The sequence below is a fragment of the Sciurus vulgaris genome (assembly GCF_902686455.1).
Source record: "Sciurus vulgaris genome assembly, chromosome: 3".
Lineage (NCBI taxonomy): Eukaryota > Metazoa > Chordata > Mammalia > Rodentia > Sciuridae > Sciurus > Sciurus vulgaris.
In genome coordinates this window covers 35,981,150-36,000,187 of record NC_136463.1, presented here as the reverse complement: position 1 = coordinate 36,000,187, position 19,038 = coordinate 35,981,150, and the positions used below count along the sequence as shown (strand labels likewise).

At 33.8% G+C, this 19,038-nt stretch overlaps 1 protein-coding gene across 4 annotated transcripts in view; it reads right to left on the bottom strand.

Moving 5' to 3' along the window:
• The window catches only part of INTS2 (integrator complex subunit 2), a 46,554-nt gene that overhangs the window by 9,052 nt on the left and 18,464 nt on the right, over nucleotides 1–19,038 (bottom strand). For all 4 annotated transcript variants that reach the window (XM_079131353.1, XM_079131352.1, XM_079131354.1 and 1 more), the window contains exons 12-19: nucleotides 17,535–17,603; nucleotides 16,201–16,335; nucleotides 15,041–15,217; nucleotides 14,059–14,167; nucleotides 11,530–11,634; nucleotides 8,069–8,233; nucleotides 6,151–6,352; nucleotides 2,750–2,875 (exon numbers count right to left, since the gene is read on the bottom strand). In XM_079131353.1, coding sequence (XP_078987479.1) covers nucleotides 2,750–2,875; nucleotides 6,151–6,352; nucleotides 8,069–8,233; nucleotides 11,530–11,634; nucleotides 14,059–14,167; nucleotides 15,041–15,217; nucleotides 16,201–16,335; nucleotides 17,535–17,603 — 1,088 coding nt within the window. The remainder of the gene's footprint in view (nucleotides 1–2,749; nucleotides 2,876–6,150; nucleotides 6,353–8,068; nucleotides 8,234–11,529; nucleotides 11,635–14,058; nucleotides 14,168–15,040; nucleotides 15,218–16,200; nucleotides 16,336–17,534; nucleotides 17,604–19,038) is intronic.

The window sequence follows — 19,038 nt, the reverse complement described above, 5'->3', positions numbered from 1 at the left end:
ATAAAATTTTAAAAGATGAAAAAAATAAAAGGCAAAATAATAGAGCAATAATGGAGAATTACAGGGCTGGGTATGTAACTCAGTGGCAGGATGCACGCTACTAGCACACTCAAGGTCATGGGTTCAATCCCCAATACCTCTCAGGAAAAAAAAAAAAAAAAAATCTCAACAACTCAGGAGGTCAGCCTCAAATTCAAGGCCAGCCTCAGGCAACCTGGCAAGACCCTGTCTGAAAATTAAAAAATAAAAAGAGGCCAGGCACCATGGTGCATGCCTGAGATCCTAGCAGCTTGGGAGGCTGAGACAGGAGGATCGCAAATTTAAGGCCAGCCTGGGCAATGAGGCCCTAAGCTACTGAGTAAGACCCTGTCTCAAAATTAAAAAAAAAAATAGAGTCCCTGGGTTCAATTTCCAGTACCACAAAAAGGAAAAAAAAAAAAAGTATACATACAAAGAGCTGATATCCTTTATAGATTTTAAGATGAAGAGGTCTTCAAATCAATAAAAGCATAAGTTTTAAAAAACTAAACTAAAATATAAAGAAGAAATATCAATAGCCAATAAATATACTAAAATATTCAATCTAACAAAAATATAATTTAAACAGGAATCCCTTTTCCACACTTAATATATAAAATAGTGCAGGAAGGTACAAGAAAATGCACAATACTGAATACTGCCATGGATGTAAATGGTTCAGACTTTCTGAAAGGCAGAATGAAAACATGAATCAAAAGTCTTAAAGGTGAGGGGCTAGAGTTAAGATCAATGGCAGAGCACTTGCCTAGCAAATATGAAGCACTGGGTTCCATTCTCAGCACCACATAAAAATAAACAAATAAAGGTATTATGTTCAACTACAACTAAAAATATTTTTTTAAAAAGTCTTAAAGGTAAGCATGTTACTTCTGCCCTAATACTTCTATTTTAAGGAACCTTTTCTAAGAAAATACTCACCATGTATGCATGCAGAATAGTTATTATATTGATAATAATAAAAACTAGAAATAAAAGATCCAAGAATAGGGAAATAGCATATCTTCTTTCATTTTTCCCCTAGTCCTGGGGATTGAACCCATACCTCAAGCATGCTAGGCTAAGCAAGCACTCTACTACTGAATTACATCCCCAACACCTCTCCCCCTTTTTTTTTTTTTTTTTTTGGCGGGGGGCTTAAGATAAGGTCTCACTAAGTTGTCCAGGCAGAACTCAAACTTGCAATCCTCCTGCCTCAGTCACATAAAGAGCTGGGATTACAGATGTTATGTCATCATGCCTCACTAAATATAGCATACCCATAAAATGAAATAGTATATAACCAATTAATATAATACAGGAGAAAAGATTCACAAGTTAAATATCCAAGCAACAAAAACACTGCACACATCTTGACAGCATAATTCAACAACCTGCCTGAATAACTAAATCTCCTAAGGTGATTCAGATAAAGACATCTACTCAAGTGGCTTTTTAACACTGATAAATCATTTATTTTACAAGTGCCTCTTTTCTAGAAGTATTATTTACTGTGCTTTTCCTTTTATCAAATACATAATGCATTTACTATGTTTATTCTTCCAATTCTTATTTCCTATGAGAACTTCATTTTACTAAACCATATGTGGCTGATTTTGTGGGTTTTGTCACTTCAAGACCATCATCACTTTAGTTTATACATAAAGTGTATCCTATTTAGTCTTCCTTAGAATAGTTTCTCTTTCCTTTAAGCAACCTAGCAAAGATTCTTTCCCTAAGTTACCACCTAAACAAACTCATTGCTCCAATAATCAAGGCCCTCCATAATTTGACCCCACTTAACTTTCCAATTGTAAAGTGTGCTCTCCTCAAAAATTAAGCCTCTGCTCCAAGCCTTTTCATTCTTGCTTCTATATTGTTTCTCATATTTTTTTTTTTTTTTTTTTTTTTTTGTAATACTGGGGATCGAACCCAGGGCCTCGTGCTTGTAAGGCAAGCACTCTACCGACTGAGCTATCTCCCCAGCCCCTCATAATAATATTCTCAAAATACCTTCCTGGACTCCCTAGCCCCCACCATTACACTATCTGTTCATCTAAACTCTCTAGCAATTCTTTAAAATACTACTCAGGTCCTATCTCCTATACATCCTTCCTGAACTTTGAACAACATTCGCTTACCACACCATACATCTGCATGTGACCACATTATTCAACTTCTTAAACTTGTATACTTTCCCCATGCAGATGATAATCATTTAAGACAAGACCCTCAGTTTATAAACCTTTGATATTACTTATCACAACAACTCCAAATTCAAATATTAGTGATTCAATTAAATTATACCTTTTGAGGTGAAGTCACATCAAAGCAATAGGCAAGGAATTAGAGGCAGATATGGAGTCAATGTAGCTAACATCACAACTGAGAATGACAAAAAGGTCAGTTTTAAGACAAATAATGATTCATAATGAACCAGTATTTTAAAAAGCCTTCTCCAACAGTGTTATTTTTCACTGGTCTTGATTATGAGAGAGACAAAAGCCACTACTGATGGTTAACAAAACCAAGAATGATATATCTTTCAAGCTATGTTTTATTAACCACATATTAAATACTAAACAAAACGAAGAGTTCATGAATATAAACAATAAAAAAAGACAAGAAACCACTCATGTCATAGTGCCTAGTTATCTGCAAGAATATTAAGATATACATTTAAACTAAAGTTCTTCGATTTCTATAGCAAAAATGAAACTCAAATGACACATACCTGTGAACCCTCTGATCACATCTTAGGACAATGAGAGGATCTATCATCAGGTCATTCTGAGTATACTTTTGTTGTCGTACAAACTTTATGGAAGGCTGAAGTGCATTAACTGTCATTACCCACAGCCTGATGAGAAAATAATCACAAGTTCAAACAGCTACATTATAACTAAAATTTATAGCCATCTAGTCCTTTCTATCTTAGAAAGTTATTTTCAGGAAAAAAAAAATTAGAAAAACATGTATGAATAAGCTTTGAAGAATTAAAAATTATACACATAAGCCTATTATTATATCTTTAAAACAAATGAAGATAAAACTAAACACAAAGTAGTCTCAAAAAATCTTCACCACTGCAATGGAATAATAATGGCAAATTTATTATTATGAAATCTCAATGTGAGATAGACAATAATAGATTATAAAAGTGGCTATTAAACTGCACCTAAGAATTACTGAGGAATATGCCAATATGAAGGGTACCTGATCTCTTCCAGAGAGGACCAGGAATCCCCTATTCCCACATCACACACATAATGTCCCATTTTTTAAAATGAGAGGAAAGGCAAGGATTATCAGACACTGATAAAAAGGTTTACTTTGAAAAATATTAAAATACACAAACAGGTTAAAAAAAATTCAATAGAAAATGTAGATACCAAGAAAAAAATTTTAAAAAATGATTATTGATATCCTTAAAGGAGAGAATACTTCAAAATGTGGAAAGAAATTTTAAAATTTTTTAAAAATTACCTTTAAAACATTTTCATACATGAAACAGGAAAAAAGGCATTTAAGAATACATAGGCAGGGCTGGGGATATAGCTCAGTTGGTAGAGTATTTGCCTCAAAAGCACAAAGCCCTGGGTCCAATCCCCAGCACCACAAAAAAAAAAAAAAAAAAAAAAAAAAAAAAAAACCACACACACACATCACACACACACATGCACAAAGGCCAGAAAAAGTAGGAGTCACCTATAATCCCAGCTACTCAGGAGGCTAAGGATCACAGGTTTAAGGTCAGCCTGGGCAACTTAGTTGAGACTGTGGCTCAAAATAAAATTATTTTAGAAAAGACTAGGCATGTATCTCAGTGATGAGTGTATTTGCCCAGCAGGCACTAAGTTCTGGGTTCAATCCCTAGTATTGGGAGAAAAAAAAAAAAAATGCAATTAAGAGCCCTTAGATGTAAAGACTATAACGGAAATTTAGAAGTTCAAAGAAATAAGAAAATATAATCAAAAGGCAAACAAAAAATAAAGGGGATGGGGAGAAAACCAGAGAATAAGCCCAAGAGGTTTAAAACGCAAATTACAAAAAAATTTTTTCAGAAAACAGGGAAAGTTATGCAACAAAGAAAATGTCCTAAAAATGAAAGCATTGCTCCTCGTATTAAAGAGGCCCACTATGTGCCCAGCACTATGAATGAAAAAGAATACACAAAGTACATCATTATAAAATTCCAAAAAACAAAATTAGGCCAATGGAAAAAAGTAAAGTTTTGGGGTACATGTCTAGTATGTGAGAGGGCACATAAGAAAAAAATTATAGGAGCTTGGAATATAGCTCAGTGTAGAGCACTTGCCTAGCAGTTTCAAGGGCCTACTTTGAACCTTAGCACCAAAATAAAAAAAATTAATCAAAGAATATCACATAGTTCGACTATAAATATCACTATGTAGTCACAATAATGTGCACACTAAATATTGCTTTAACCAAAAATTTTGATATTCCTGTGTTAGGAGAAATGGGAAAAGGGGGATTCACAGGGGAAGAAGTAGGTAAGAATGCGAAAACCTTCAACTTATATAATAGGAAATCCACAGATAATTTCTAAATTGGAAAATCAAGTCTTTTTATTATAAAAATAATGTTGAGCTACAGTAGAGGGATGTAAATGCTAGAATACAATGATAAAAGAGGGCTAGGGATGTCGTTCAGTGGTCAAGTACTTGCCTAGAATGCAGGAGGCCCCGAGTTTGATCCCTAAGACCACACATGAAAAAGGTAAAAGCTAAAAATAGTTGTTTCTAGGGAATAGGGTCTAAAATGAAAGGTGTGAGGCAGACCATATATATTATTTAGCTTCTTAAGTTAGCACATTTGTTAATTTGACACAAGTAAAAATTAAATTTAGAAAATATAAATATATATACATATATATGTGTGTATATGTATATGTGTATGTGTGTGTGTGTGTGTGTGTGTGTATATATATATATATATATATATATATATATATAAAAATACTCCCAGACCCTACTCCATACCTACTTAATTAAGTCAAACCCAGAACTGTGTTTTAGAGCTGATCAGGTATTAGTAATATAATCTATGGATCAGGACAGTCCTTCTGACGAAAAGAATAAATTCTGTGTTCTCTTCGCTACATACTGGTGAATCTAGAAATAGATACTGATGTGATGCCCCACTCCACCACAGACCTTCTGACTTAATTGGCATGGATTACAATCTGGGGATCAGGAGTTTTAAAACTTCTCCATGTGATTTCAATCTGCATTTGAACACTAAGCACCCTTTCAGATGAAAATTTGGATGAATACAGATGAATATTTAGATATCAGGCAGGGTACATGGTGTTCAAATACTAATAAATTTACAGGATAGTAAGCAAACAAAAACTAAGACAATTATTAACTTTATAGAAAATAAAATTTGGGCTGGACAGGAAAGGTAATCACAAAAATAGTTATGTGGAAATATGCAGAGTACATTTTCCAATGTGTATATTATGCCACAGTTTGTGATTTTCTTAAAAGGATATTCAAGCCGGGTGCAGTGGCATACACCTGTAATCCCAATGGCTCAGGAGGCTGAGGCAGGAAGATCATGAGTTTAAACTCAGCCTCAGCAACTTAGCAAGACCCTAAGCAACTTGTGGAGACCCAGTCTCAAAATAAAAAATAAAAAGGCATAGGAATGTATCTCAGTGGTTAAGTAACCTTGGGTTCAAAAAAAAAAAAAAAAAAAAAAAAAGATACAGACACATGTATACATTGATAAAGCATCTCTGGAAAATTAGTTAATATTCTCAGATGAAACCTTTGCAATGATGTAAGACATAATGATCTAAATCACAATTAGCCACAAGTAACTATACCATGAGAAATCCACTTTTAAAAGAAAATTTTCAGATTGAAAATAGGCTATTTCTTAAAGTTTATTCTTTTCTCAAAGATATAACAACTCTTAAGCCTCCTTAAAGATATAACAACTCTTAACAACTCCTTCAGCCTTCTGAAAGGAATTATATTATCACATACTCAAAAAATATTGTAATAAGTGATTTTGTGAAAATTATTTTCAAGAATTAAGTCTGGGTGATAGCATATTATCCCTGATATGCTTTCTCTACTGCATGTAACAATACGATGAATTTACCTTCTAGGCATCACAGTATTAAGAACCATCCACAATTTATTGACTGTTTGAAGAATTCTCCGTGGAACCCCTGAATTCAACAGCTGGTTCATATTGGAAGTTAATACTTCTGCATATGGTATAAGTTCACTGGCAGAGAGCAGAGTCAAGTGTTCTATAATCTGCATCACTTGTGTGTGACTTACTGGGACAGCTGAAAATGCTAAAAAGAAAATTCAGGAGTCATAACCTAAATTCTATAGTTTACTGAGCAGGAAGAAATATTGCTTTCAGACTACTGGTCAAAAAATAAAGAAAACAATGTTGCTAAAAAATAAAATTTTCAGCTATACTCTGGTTTCTCTTCAGATCATATAAACCTTAAAAAGTAAAATTTTCAACACAGCTATAGTTTTAACTAATCCTAAAATAAATACCTTTAGAAAAGTTTAAGAAGGGCAGTTATTTCACAAAGGACAACAGTAAAATCTCTTTTTTTTAAATCACATTAATGACTCAAAGAATCATCTTATTTACTTAGGTGATTTAGACTGATTTTAAAAGCAGGACTAAAGCAGGAAAATTAGCACAAGTATGAGTTCTGGTAGTTAATAATTTGAAAGGTTCAACACCTTGATACTTTCCTCCAGGTGGCCCCTTTTTAGGACATAAGCAGCTGGCAGTTTGCTGTTACTGAAAAATATCTAGAACTGTGGTCTCCAAGAGTAGTCACTAACCACATCTGGCTTTAAGCACCTGAGATGTTGGCTAGTCCAAAATGAAGTGTGATGCAAGTATAAAATACACACCAAATGGAAAAACTTAAATGTGGTTGAAAATAAAGTAAAATATCTTATTAATAATTTTATAGGGTACATGATGAAATAATAATATATTGTTATGTTTGATAAAATAATTATTAAAATTATTTTTGCTTTCTCCTTCCCAGCTGCCTGAGAACTGCCCAGCACCATGAAAAAACAGCTATCTAGCTAGGAAGTTTATGACCAACTACTTCAGAGGAAACAAATGGTCATTAATTTGCTTAACCTTAAGAAAACAATAATACCTAAAACAGAAATTCAGGAAAAACTCTCCAAACTCACAACATCATGCCAGATATCATCTTTACATTTGAATTTAGAACTCATGTTAGTGGTGGTAAGACAACTGGCTTTAATATGATTTATAATTCCTTGGATTATGCAATGAAAAATAAACCCAAAAAGACTTGCAAGACACTCTGTCAAAAGAAATCAACCTCAAGAGAATAGTGAAAGGAAAATTTAAAAAAGAAATTAAAAAAAAAAAAAAAAAAAACAGTGAAAGGTACAGAAGAAAGGAAGACTGCAAAGGCCATTGCTAGCGCTGGCAAACAGAAGCAAAGATTCTGCAATGTTTTTATCTTGCAGTGATTGACAAATTTTTCACAAAAAAAGTTTAAAAATTAATTTTGCTTCTTTCTTTTTACTTTTTTAATAGGGATACTAGAAAGTTTATACATGTGGCTTGCATTATTTCTATTTAACAGTACTGATTCAGAACAGTATCCTTTAATGGCAAGCATATTGCCTTCCTTATTCCAAAGCATTTATTTCTAACCAGTTTAGGATTCTAAAACCGTACTCTTTTAGTGATATACCACAGGATATGAGGGAAAAGACATAAGCGCTTTGATCCCCAGCCCTGGGAGATAGATAGATAGATAGATAGATAGATAGATAGATAGATAATCAATCAATCTCCCCCCCAACACACCAAACATGTCAGAAAGCAATGGCTAAAACTCCTTCGACTCAAAGAGGATTGCTTAAAATACATTCACCAAACCACCTATATCCCCGGGAAAATTCTACATGATTGATGACTGTAAGGTTTCAATGAGCCTAGGATGTTCTTGTACCATTAAAGAGGTAAGAAGGGGATCAATTTACTGTACCTTCTTGTAGTTGTTTAGGAGAGTGGTTTTTGGCATTATTGGTCAGAAGCATTCGCCGTAATAGAGCATCTGTCCCTGTGATTTCTTCTTCACAAATCCAATCATCCACAATACATAAATGTGGGTAGTTAGTTGCAAGGAGACGTAGTAAAGCTGAATGCAACCCTTAAAAATTAACAGCAAGTCGATTAGATTTTCCACTCTCAAAAACCACAAGTTTGCCCATCTCTTCTATTTTTAGCAAGCCAAGAGCCCACAAGGAAAAGTTATGCTCTAAAGCAGTGTTTCTCAACTGCTTAAAAAGCATGATTAAAGCATCTCTAGCATCATAAGCTTGGGAAGCTTGTTTCATTTGCAGAGTAAGAGATTACATGCCAGATGACGATAGCAGAAACTCTGGAATAGTCTCCTAGGAATCTGCACTTCTGTGCATGCATAGCACAGTTTAAGAACTTCTGTACAGAAGTTCAAGCAAGAGTATCTGGTTAAATCAGTTCCCAAATGATACACAATAAGTTGGGAACTATTGTATCAAAAGTTCTCAAGCTTTCTTCTACTTCATCCCAACATAAACATTCCATCAGGAAAAGTTATTTGACATAGCAATGGTTCAAGAGTTAAGGGGAACAAAAAGAAAGAGGGGAAAAGAATATCTGCTTGGTGGAGAACATATATGGTTTTAAAAAGAGAAATGCAGTGAGAAATGCAGATAGGCTTCTGTGAAGAACACACCCTTTCCTCCAACTCCACTAAGAATCATTGCTATACACTGATAAAATTATAACTGCCCACTTTTGAGTATGTAAAAGTGACAACTTTTGCCAGGCGCAATGGCAGTGGAGGCTGAGGTAGGAGGATCACAAGGTCAAATCCAACCTCAGCAACTTAGTGACACTCTGTCTTTAAAAATAAATAAATAAAATAAAATAAAGATTGGGGATGTGGCTCAGTGGTTAAGGACCCCTGGGTTCAATCTCTGGTATAAACAGCAATGAAAGTGACAACTTTTAGTAAAACCTTCCTTTTACTAAATCAAAGTCTTTTTTCTAACATTTTGCCTATAGTAGTTTGACTATCTACAACTGTAATATTAATAAGAAGAAAATAAATGATGATACCATAAAAATGCTTGCTTACTTATATGAAGTACCACAGGTAAGTGGTTGCCACATAAGTACCCAATAAGTATTGATAATACTACATTATTACTATCATCATTAGAGGAGTAAGAGTGTAGAAATAACATAGTAGGGGCTGGCTCTGTGGTTCACTGGTAGAGTGCTTGCCTACCATGTGTGAGGTACTGGGTTTCGATTCTCTGCACCACACATAAATAAATGAATATAAAAAAGGTCCATCAACATCTAAAGAAAATTAAAAAAAAAAAAAGAAGAAGAAGAAGAAGTAACAGTAGTAGTTTCAAAGTATTTAAGAGGGGGCTGGGGAGATGGCTCAGTTGGTAGAGTGCTTGCCTTGTAAGCATAAGGCCCTGGGTTCGATCCCCAGCACCCCCCCCCAAAAAAAAAAAAAAGTATTTAAGATCAGATTGTCCCATCATTATGCAGCTTAAATTATACTACAGCTTAATGCCAATAGGAATAATATCTGCTTCATTTCTCATGAAATCTGCTTAAAATTGATGCTTTTATGTTTGAAAAGATTATAACAATCAAAAGTTTAATTCTCTAAATGCACAAAGGAATAATTTATATTCCTTTGTGCATTTTTTGGGGGGGTGACTTACCAGGGATTGAACCCAGGGGCGCTTAACCACTAAGCCACATCCCCAGCCCTTTTTTATATTTTATTTACAGAAAGGGTCTCACTGAGTTGCTTAGAGTCTTGATAAGGTGCAAGGTGATAAGGTGCTAGCTTTGAACTCACAATTCTCCTGCCTCAGCCTCCCCAGTCTCTGGGATTACAGGCATGTGTCACCACAATCAAGTCCTTTGTGCATTTTAATTTACAATTAAATTAAACAGTCCCAACAGTCACAAAAGGACTGCTTAAGATAGTACAAAGTAAACTACATTTTATGTTATTTTCAATAAAACATGTTAATTACTAAATGCTGCCAAATACTATATCATTTATTTGGAAATAGACCATGCAAAGTTATAAATGCAGATATGTGTTTAAAGATGATTAATGAAGGCTCATATTTCTTCTTGAGACCAACCGAATAAAGAAAAAGAAAATTACAACTTCATCTCGCTGATAAGTGGATGAGGACATATAAGGGGGTGTAGGAGGGGTTAGTGTTAGGGTTAGAGTTAGGTTTAGGGTTAGGGATAAGGAGGGTGGTAAGAATGGAGGAAGGAAGGACTGTACAGAGGGAAAAGAGGGGTGGAAGGGGTGGGGGGGGAATGGGAAAAAAATAACAATGAATCAAACAACATTGCCCTATGTAAATTTATGATTTATGATTTATGATTTTTAATTAAAATTAAAAAAGAGAAAATTACAACTTCAAAGAAACAAAAAACCCACAATTATAAAACTGCCTAAATAAACTAATTTCTAAAAATACTATATTTCTATTTGACAGTATTTATAGCTAAACTACATTATAGCTGTATCAATGTACTATAGAATATTATGAAACAATTACAAACAGTAAGGTAGATACATGTATTAATATGAAAAAAATATTCCAGTCTCCAAGTGGAAAAAAATCTTAGGAGAAGGCTATAATATCACTCATGTTTTTTTTTTTTTTTTTTTAAACCAGGGATTGAATATAGGAGTGCTAAACTACATAGCTACATCCCCAGCCCTTTTTTTATTTTGAGACAGGGTCTAGCTGAGTTGTTTAGGGCCTCACTAATTTGCTAAGGCTGGCTTTGAACTTGCAATCCTCCTGGCCTCAGCCTCCCAATTTGCTAGGATTACAGGCTTGATCCAGTACTCCCAGATCATTCATAGACTTTTAAATGTTTTTATTTATTTGTGTGTGTATCTTTTAGGTTAATCACAAGAACTTGCTGTTTGGGTAGGTTAAAAATAGAGTTGGCTCCCAATTTATAATGGTTAAAAGTTTTCAACTTAAAACTTTTCAACTTTACAACAGTGCAAAAGTAATATGTATTCAGTAGAAACTGCACAGTGAATTTTTATATTTTCCAGGGTTAGCAAAATGCAATTAAGATACTCTCTCATGCTGGCAGCACCAGGAAATTTTCTTAATAGTAAACTTCAGAACTTTTAAGATTATGTAGAAGGAAATGAGAGGGAGGAGGGGTATGAAAAATGGTGGAATGAGACAGACATCATTACCCTACGAACATGTATGATTACATGAATGGTATGAATCTATGTCGTGTACAGCCCAGAGAAACGAAATGTTGTACCCCATTTGTGTACAATGAACCAAAATAAAGTCTGTAGAAAATTTTAAAAATAAATAATTAAAAAAAAAAAAAAAAAAAACTTCAGCAGTAAAAATCAAATAAAACAAATACCTCCCAACTCCTGCTGCAACCCTTGAGCCTGCCGAATGAGGAACTTGATAGGAATCTGATCCATTAAAGAAGAAGAATACGATTTGGGTTTTCTTTGCATGGCAGCTGTTAGTCAAACATAAAAAGCATAAAAAAAAAAAGTGTCAGAATCAACAGAAATCTTAACCTTCAATCCAAATGGAAACAAAAACAAAGATAAATTTCTTTTAATTCACAATCGGTGAAAAGAGTATAAAAGATGAAGAATCAATACCAAAATTGTGAATTATAGGAAAATCAAGAACCTATCTAAGGGTAAGATCTGGAATATGCCCTGAAATTGAAACCAATAGAGAGAGAAATCATTATAGTGAGAAAAGCTATGTGCAGAAAAGCACTGCACTAAAAGAACTCATAAGCAAGTCAACACATTCCTAAATCTAATGAAGGTGATCAAATGCAGTCATAAACATATGGTTCAGAGCTTCATGATTCCAATGTAACTCATTTAAAAAAGCCTTACTTTAATCACATTATATACATGATAGTGACTAGTTTTGTTTTTTGGTTTTTTTTGGACCAGGGATAGAACTCTGGGGTACTCAATCACTGAGCCACATCCCCAACCCTATTTTTGTATTTTATTTAGAGACAGGGCTTCACATAGTTGCTTAGGATCTCACTTTTGCTCAGGCTGGCTTTGAACTCGTGATCCTCCTGCCTCAGCCTCCTAAGCCAATGGGATTACAGGCACACACAATAACAACCCACTAGTGACTGATTTTAAAAGAAAGTTAAGCGATATGAATTTGACTTCCTTCTCTTTTAACTCCTACCTTCAGTCAGCAATGTCTATATTTTTTTAACAAGTACATCTTGGTTTTTTTTTTTTTGGAGGGGGGGTTGTTGTTTTTTTGTAGTTGTAGATGGACAGGATGCATTTTTTTTTTTTTTTTAAATGTGGTACTAAGTATTGAACCGAGGGCCTCACATGTGCTAGGCAAGCACTCAGTCACTGAGCTACAACCCCAGTCCCTTAATTTCTGTTCTTTTTCCTATCTTAATTCAGTTCCTACTCATCCTTCATTTAAATATATACTACAGCCAAAATTCCAGGCTTCTAATTTCTCATCTCTTTAATCATTCTTTATCCTACAACCCCAACCTCTTAATACAGAGTTAGCCAAATTGTGTGTCTCCAGCTCCAGAACTCAAAATCTTGACTGGATTCAGAGACCACACAGTGTAAGGATATTTGCCAATCAACACTACCTTTCTCTGTCTTGTCTCTATCACATTATATGTGCCTACCACACTCATCTCATTCTAAGGTAATCTGCTATATACCACATGAACCTATGAGAATCTCAATCATGGTGTCTGTAACATATCCAAACTGGTACAGCAGTGCACCCCTGTAATTCCAGCAACTTAGGAGAATGAGGCAGGATTGCAAGTTAGAAGCCAGTTTGAGCAAGAGACCTTGTCTCAAAATAAATGAAAAAGGCTGGGGTTGTATCTCAGTGGTAGAGTGCCCCTGTGTTCAATCCCCAGTACACCACTGACCCCCTCAAAAAAAACTTTATTGACATACACTAAAAATAACTGGAGGGCTAGGGCTATAGTTCAGAGATAAAGTGCTTACTTAGCATGTTTAAGATCCCAAGTTTGATCCCTACCACCTTGCAAAAAAAAGAATAAATTCACTTATGTGTCAACAATTCTTTTTTTTTTGGTTCCCTTTTTTGGTGCTGGGGATTGGGGATGGAAGCCAGGAGTGGTAAAGGAGTGACCTCGATTGCTTTTGATTTGGTTATTAATCTTCACAATAATGTGAAGAAGACAGGACAAAGATTAAAATCAAGCAAAAAGCAGGCGTGGTGGCACACACCTGTAATACCGGTGACTTGGGAAACTGTGGCAGATGGATCACAGGTACAAAGTCAAAGCCAGCCTCAGCAACTTAGCAAGCAACTTAGCGAGTTGCTTAGCGAGGCTATAAGCAACCTAGTGAGACCCTATGTCAAAATAAAAAATAAAAAGGGTTTAGGATGTAGCTCAGTGGTCAAGCACCCCTGGGTTCAATCCCCAGTACCAAAAAAATAAAATAAAATAAAAAAGCAATAAGAATTTCTTTAGTTTTACCTCTTAATTTATATTTAATAAATAAAATTAATAAAAATTCTCAAAATTGGGCTGGGGTTGTAGCTCAGTGGTAAAGTGTTTGCTAGCATGTGTGAGGCACTGGGTTCGATCCTCAGCACCACATAAAAATAAACAAAATAAAGGTATTAAAAAAAATTCTCAAAATATAGGCCATTCAGTTACCCATTAATTTAACCTGCTAAAAGGAGGACTGCGCCAGAAGGAGTGATTATGTGCCCACACGTGTATGTACTTGTGCATCAAGAATACTTTGCCTTCATTGCAAATATTATAATGTAATCCTGGAGTTAGAATATTTGGTTTTATTTTATCATACAACAGCTTGGAAAGTAATGCAAGCAAATCAAATGAACTACTAGAACCACTCAACCACACAAAACTTACCTAAAGTCTTCGTGTTTGCTAGGAGAGCTTCTTCATAAGACAGTATGTAGTAAAGCACCAAAAGCTGCGCTGTGATACTGAAACGCTGATTAAGGCGGATGTTATCACCCTGGAGGTAATATTAAAAACTTCAAAATACTGTTAAATTGCATTAGTGCTTTTTATTTTCTAATAGCAAAAGCATCAAAATAGACTATCCAGCACTGCTGCTCCCATGGTCAGATAAACTGGGAGAAATTGTTGCTGAAATTTGCATTAACTTGGAGATGACTTGAAGTTTAAGTGAAATATGAGCTGGCATGACAGATGAACAGCAATATGCTTACCTAGACTTTATGATAGGACAAAAAAAAAATGAGACTTCAGCTACTACTACACAACAGCATTCCCATCAAGTTGCTTCTGAAAGGCTTATAGAATCTCAAGTGTTATGTGAAATTGCCATGAAGAAAACAATTCCTAGAAAAGATACTTTTATTTAACTGTATTTGTGAAAAAATGCAACTCCTTTTTCCCTTCCAAAAAAATGGGGAAAAAATATTTTAATCAAATTTTCCATAAACAAATTTAGGTACATCTTAAGATTTCTGAGAAGCTAATACTGTTGAATATGTTGAAATGCCACACTGTTCTTTGACAAATATACAATCTTTATACTTTACTTGTATACTTTAAAACAAAGACTTTAACTTAGTTTTAAAACAAACTTAGTTTGAAATAAAAAGGACTGGGGATGTGCCTCAGTGGTTTAATGCCCCTGGGTTCAATCCCCAATACAAAAAAAAATTGGGTTTGTCTGACAAACCATTTGGAACTAATAGCATTATTTTGTTTTTATAAGCTATCTAATGAAATTTAGTATTACTTTAATTTCAGAATCACCTAAAACTCTTCTGAGGGGAAAAGAAAAAATATGGAATAAGTCAGAAGAACAAACAAAAAGAAAAAGAAGCTAACAGATGTAAAAGAACCACAATTTTACCCCAATAACTTCTTGAAAAATATTGAGTATCTCCTGCTCTGTAACTGGCTGATTTGTAGCTTCTGGATTAGATTTAGATGCTGGAGTAAGAATAGAATTTATGTACACATCAATCAGAGGAAGTAATTGAGGATGAAGTGGAGTGGAGGTTTCACACAGCTGTCTGTAAATCCAGTCCTAAAAAAGAAGGTTATGGGCACCAAATCAATTATGACAATAAGAAAAAGCAAGTAAAATTATAAAAGCACATACACTTTTACATGATTTATGAATCAGTTAAATTTACTCTTAACTTCTGGAAATTCCAAATATATTAATTAGCTCCATAATTGTCTTTGTTTTGAAAATATGAACTACCTTTATATCTTAATTAAGAACACTGCCCAGTGAAAGGTGAATCTAACTGATGAGAAGCCTGCTTTGAGTTACTTTTTAATAGTAAGAAGAACATTTTAAGTCTCTACTGTATCTCTGTTTAGAGCACCACATGTGTTGCATGAATAATTCACAGCAGAGAATTTAGGATAAGGATCTTTCTTCAGAGCAAACAGAGCAATAATGAAAGTAGCTCTGATAAGCACAAATGGTTCAAAAGATTTGTTTACCCTCTGGGTTTCAGTCTTGTCTTTGAAGATGTTCTGTTTGATGATAAAGTCAAATACAATAAACAGAAAACATTTTATATAAATGTTAGGTGTTAGGTATTCTTGCAATAAATTTATAAACAGTGGTCATAGTAGACCAACAGCTTTCCCAATTTGGTGAAAAGAACTACAATTTAGGAACTGAGGATATAGCTAAGTGACCAAGCACATGCCTAGCATGTGCAAGGCCCTGGATTCAACTCCTAGGTCCTCAAAAAAACCAAAACAAAAAAAACTTGAAAATTTAGAAAATGGCAATTTCTAACTAATTGTTAATGAAATAGGCAAGTGTTATTATTGAGAATTTAAATGAATAATATACATTTTGTAAATAAAATTGTTTGAAACAATTGAAACTGGATTCCTAATATCTCCAACTATACATATTAGTACTAACATAGGTTAACACTACACTTTTCATACATAAAATACTCAATAAAGACCTACAAACTGAAACAAAACTAGTTAGGAGGAAAGAATTAACTTATAGTTTGAAATATAAATGTAATGTCATACTTTTATTGACACTTTGTGCTTGGTAAAGGAACGACTCCTGAGAAGCTGGTAAATACAATGAATAGGCAAAAACCCAGTAATGTTGGCACTCAGGTTGCTGGTGACAGGAACCCGAACCGCATGAGCTGTGACAACCTTAAAGGGAAAAATAATATAACACATAATAGAATGAAATACAAAATTATTTTTGAAAGAGAATTAGTGGGTAAATTAGTAACACATGCTGTACTTGGAAACAAATTATGAAAATCAATTATTACATGTTTTAATCATTTTTAAATGATGAGGAGGTACACATTTAAGAACTTTTATAGTTATATACTTCTTTATTTTTAAACATAGACACGTACACAGTGATATGATAAGGAAAAACATATATGTAATATTTAGAATCATTATCTGGGCTCAATGACTTTGGAGAAGTTATTAAATCTTCTGAATCTATTTTCACATCTTCAGTCTTACATGTCTAAAAGGGTTGTTTTGATGAAAAAAATATTTCTGAAAAAGGACTGTCTGAATTATAAAGTACCACATAAACCAATTTTTATTCTCAATGTATCACATAAGGCCTCTAATAGGATTTCAAAGACCCTCCTCAAACTTGTTTTCCAATTGGTTCAAAATTAAGCATAAAAAATAATTTAATGATTCTGTGTCCTTTGTGTGACTATTAAGTGGGAGTATATTTGTTTATGTGTGTGGAGGGGAGAAGGAGAGTTTGATATCCCAGGGATTAGAATGTTAATTACCATAAAAACAGCAAGAATTATGGATCCATTAGTATTCTCAAATATTCTATTTTTTAGATATATATGGCATTTTATATTTAAATTTACTAATGAATCTAAGAATTAATTTCAAATTTTAGAATGAACTCCATTCAAAATAAAATATTCTTAGCTTTACCCCCAGACAAAAGTGGTAAGGCCAAATAAGAACATGTAAATATAAGAATAAGGGATTTAGACTCTACCTTGAAATCTAGTTAAACATGAACTTCACAACCTAAATATTTAAATAGGTCTCCACATTTCTCCTAGAAATTCAAATGATTACTTCGTAAGACTACCCTACCAATAACTAAGACTATAGTCTTAGGTATCTATTCATAGCCTCCAAAAATATAACTTTGTTACATAATGAGCTTCTTCAAAAGTGTATTTTAAACAGATTACTTTTTATAGAAGTTTCAAAGATGAAATAAATCATCATTAAATACTGAGAACAAATGGGGAAACAAAATCTATTATTCTTTCAAGGTGAGATACAAAAGTTTTCTCTAAAAGACTATTGTAAAAGAAGTTAAATCAGTGCCTAAGAATAAGAAGTACCTGCTCAGTAAAAATTTCCTGTGTGAAGATGGTCTTCATTCTGCTCAAGGAGCTTGGCTTTATTACAATCTAAAATAATCAAAAGAATTCCAAGGGCATGTAAAAATATATGAAACAATTTACTTTGGTGAATTTATTATTTAAAATGGTTACAATATACAATATTAATATTTGAATGTTCAAGTATTCTACTCTGTTTCATAAGTAACTTCTCAAACCCAACATTAAAGGGTGTTTTTCCTCAGAAACAGAACTAATATAAAAAATACTTAGTAAAAGCAGGGTTGGGAATGTAACTCAGTTGTAGTGCACTTGCCTAGCATAGGCAAGGCCCTGGGTTTGATCTTCAGCATGAAAGAAAAAAAAAAAAAACACTTAGTAAAAGCAGGGCATGGTGGTGCACACCTGTAGTCCCAGCTACTCAGGAGGCTGAGGCAGGAGGATCGCTTGAGCCCAGATGTTTGGGGTCAGCCTGGGCAACATAGCGAGACCCTGTCTCAAAAATAAATAAATAAAATAAGTTAGTTTTTAAAAGTACTTAGTAAATAGTACTAATTATTGGCATTTTAGGTCAGTGATAGGAGAGTAGATTATTCAGTAAATGAAACATAGTTATCTTTGTGTAGGGACAGTTTTATTTTTGTACACGACACTATACACTAAAATAAACTTCAAATGGATTAAAGATTTAAATGCAAAATATGAAGCCACAAAAAAATTAAAAATTTAGAAGAAAACAAAGGAACATTTAGATAAACCTGAGGAAGGAAAAATATTTCTAAGCATAACTCCAAAATACAAATCCCAAAAGAAAACAATATACTACACAAAACTATGACAAAAATTTCCATATGGCAAAATTAAATGGCAAAAAGGGCTGGGAAAAGTCAATTACAAAAACATCACACTTCTTTATTTTTAAAGACATTAGGATACATCACTGATTTAACAATCACTTGTAAGAGGATAAAGAGTATGAACAGCCCAGGAAAGGCAGTGCACGCCTATGATCCCAACAACTTGTGAGACTAGGGTAGGAGGATTTCAAGATTGAGGCCAGTCTTAGTAACTAAGTGAGACCTTGTCTCAAAATAAATAAAAACATCTGGGGATGCAGTTCATTAATAAAGTGCCCCTGGGTTCAATCCCCTTTACTGCCAAAAAAAAAAAAAAGAATGGGCACAGAACACTATCATATTCACAATACATGTCACTGCAAAATGAACCCCATTTCATATTGGGGGAAAAAGTGCATCTTAAACCAATGAGATATGATAAAAAAGGAATATATAAATAACATTCTTTTAAGTAAAAATAAAAATGTCTACAGAAAAACTTGGATAATGATAAACTTCTCAACAAACAAGAAATAATCAGGCAAAACACATTGATTTTTAAATTACAATTTCACTAATTATCAAAGAAATAGAAAATAAGTAAGATAATTCTTCGTCAACCAAATTTGAAAAAACAGGACTAAGGGTGTTGTACCTCGGTGGTAGAG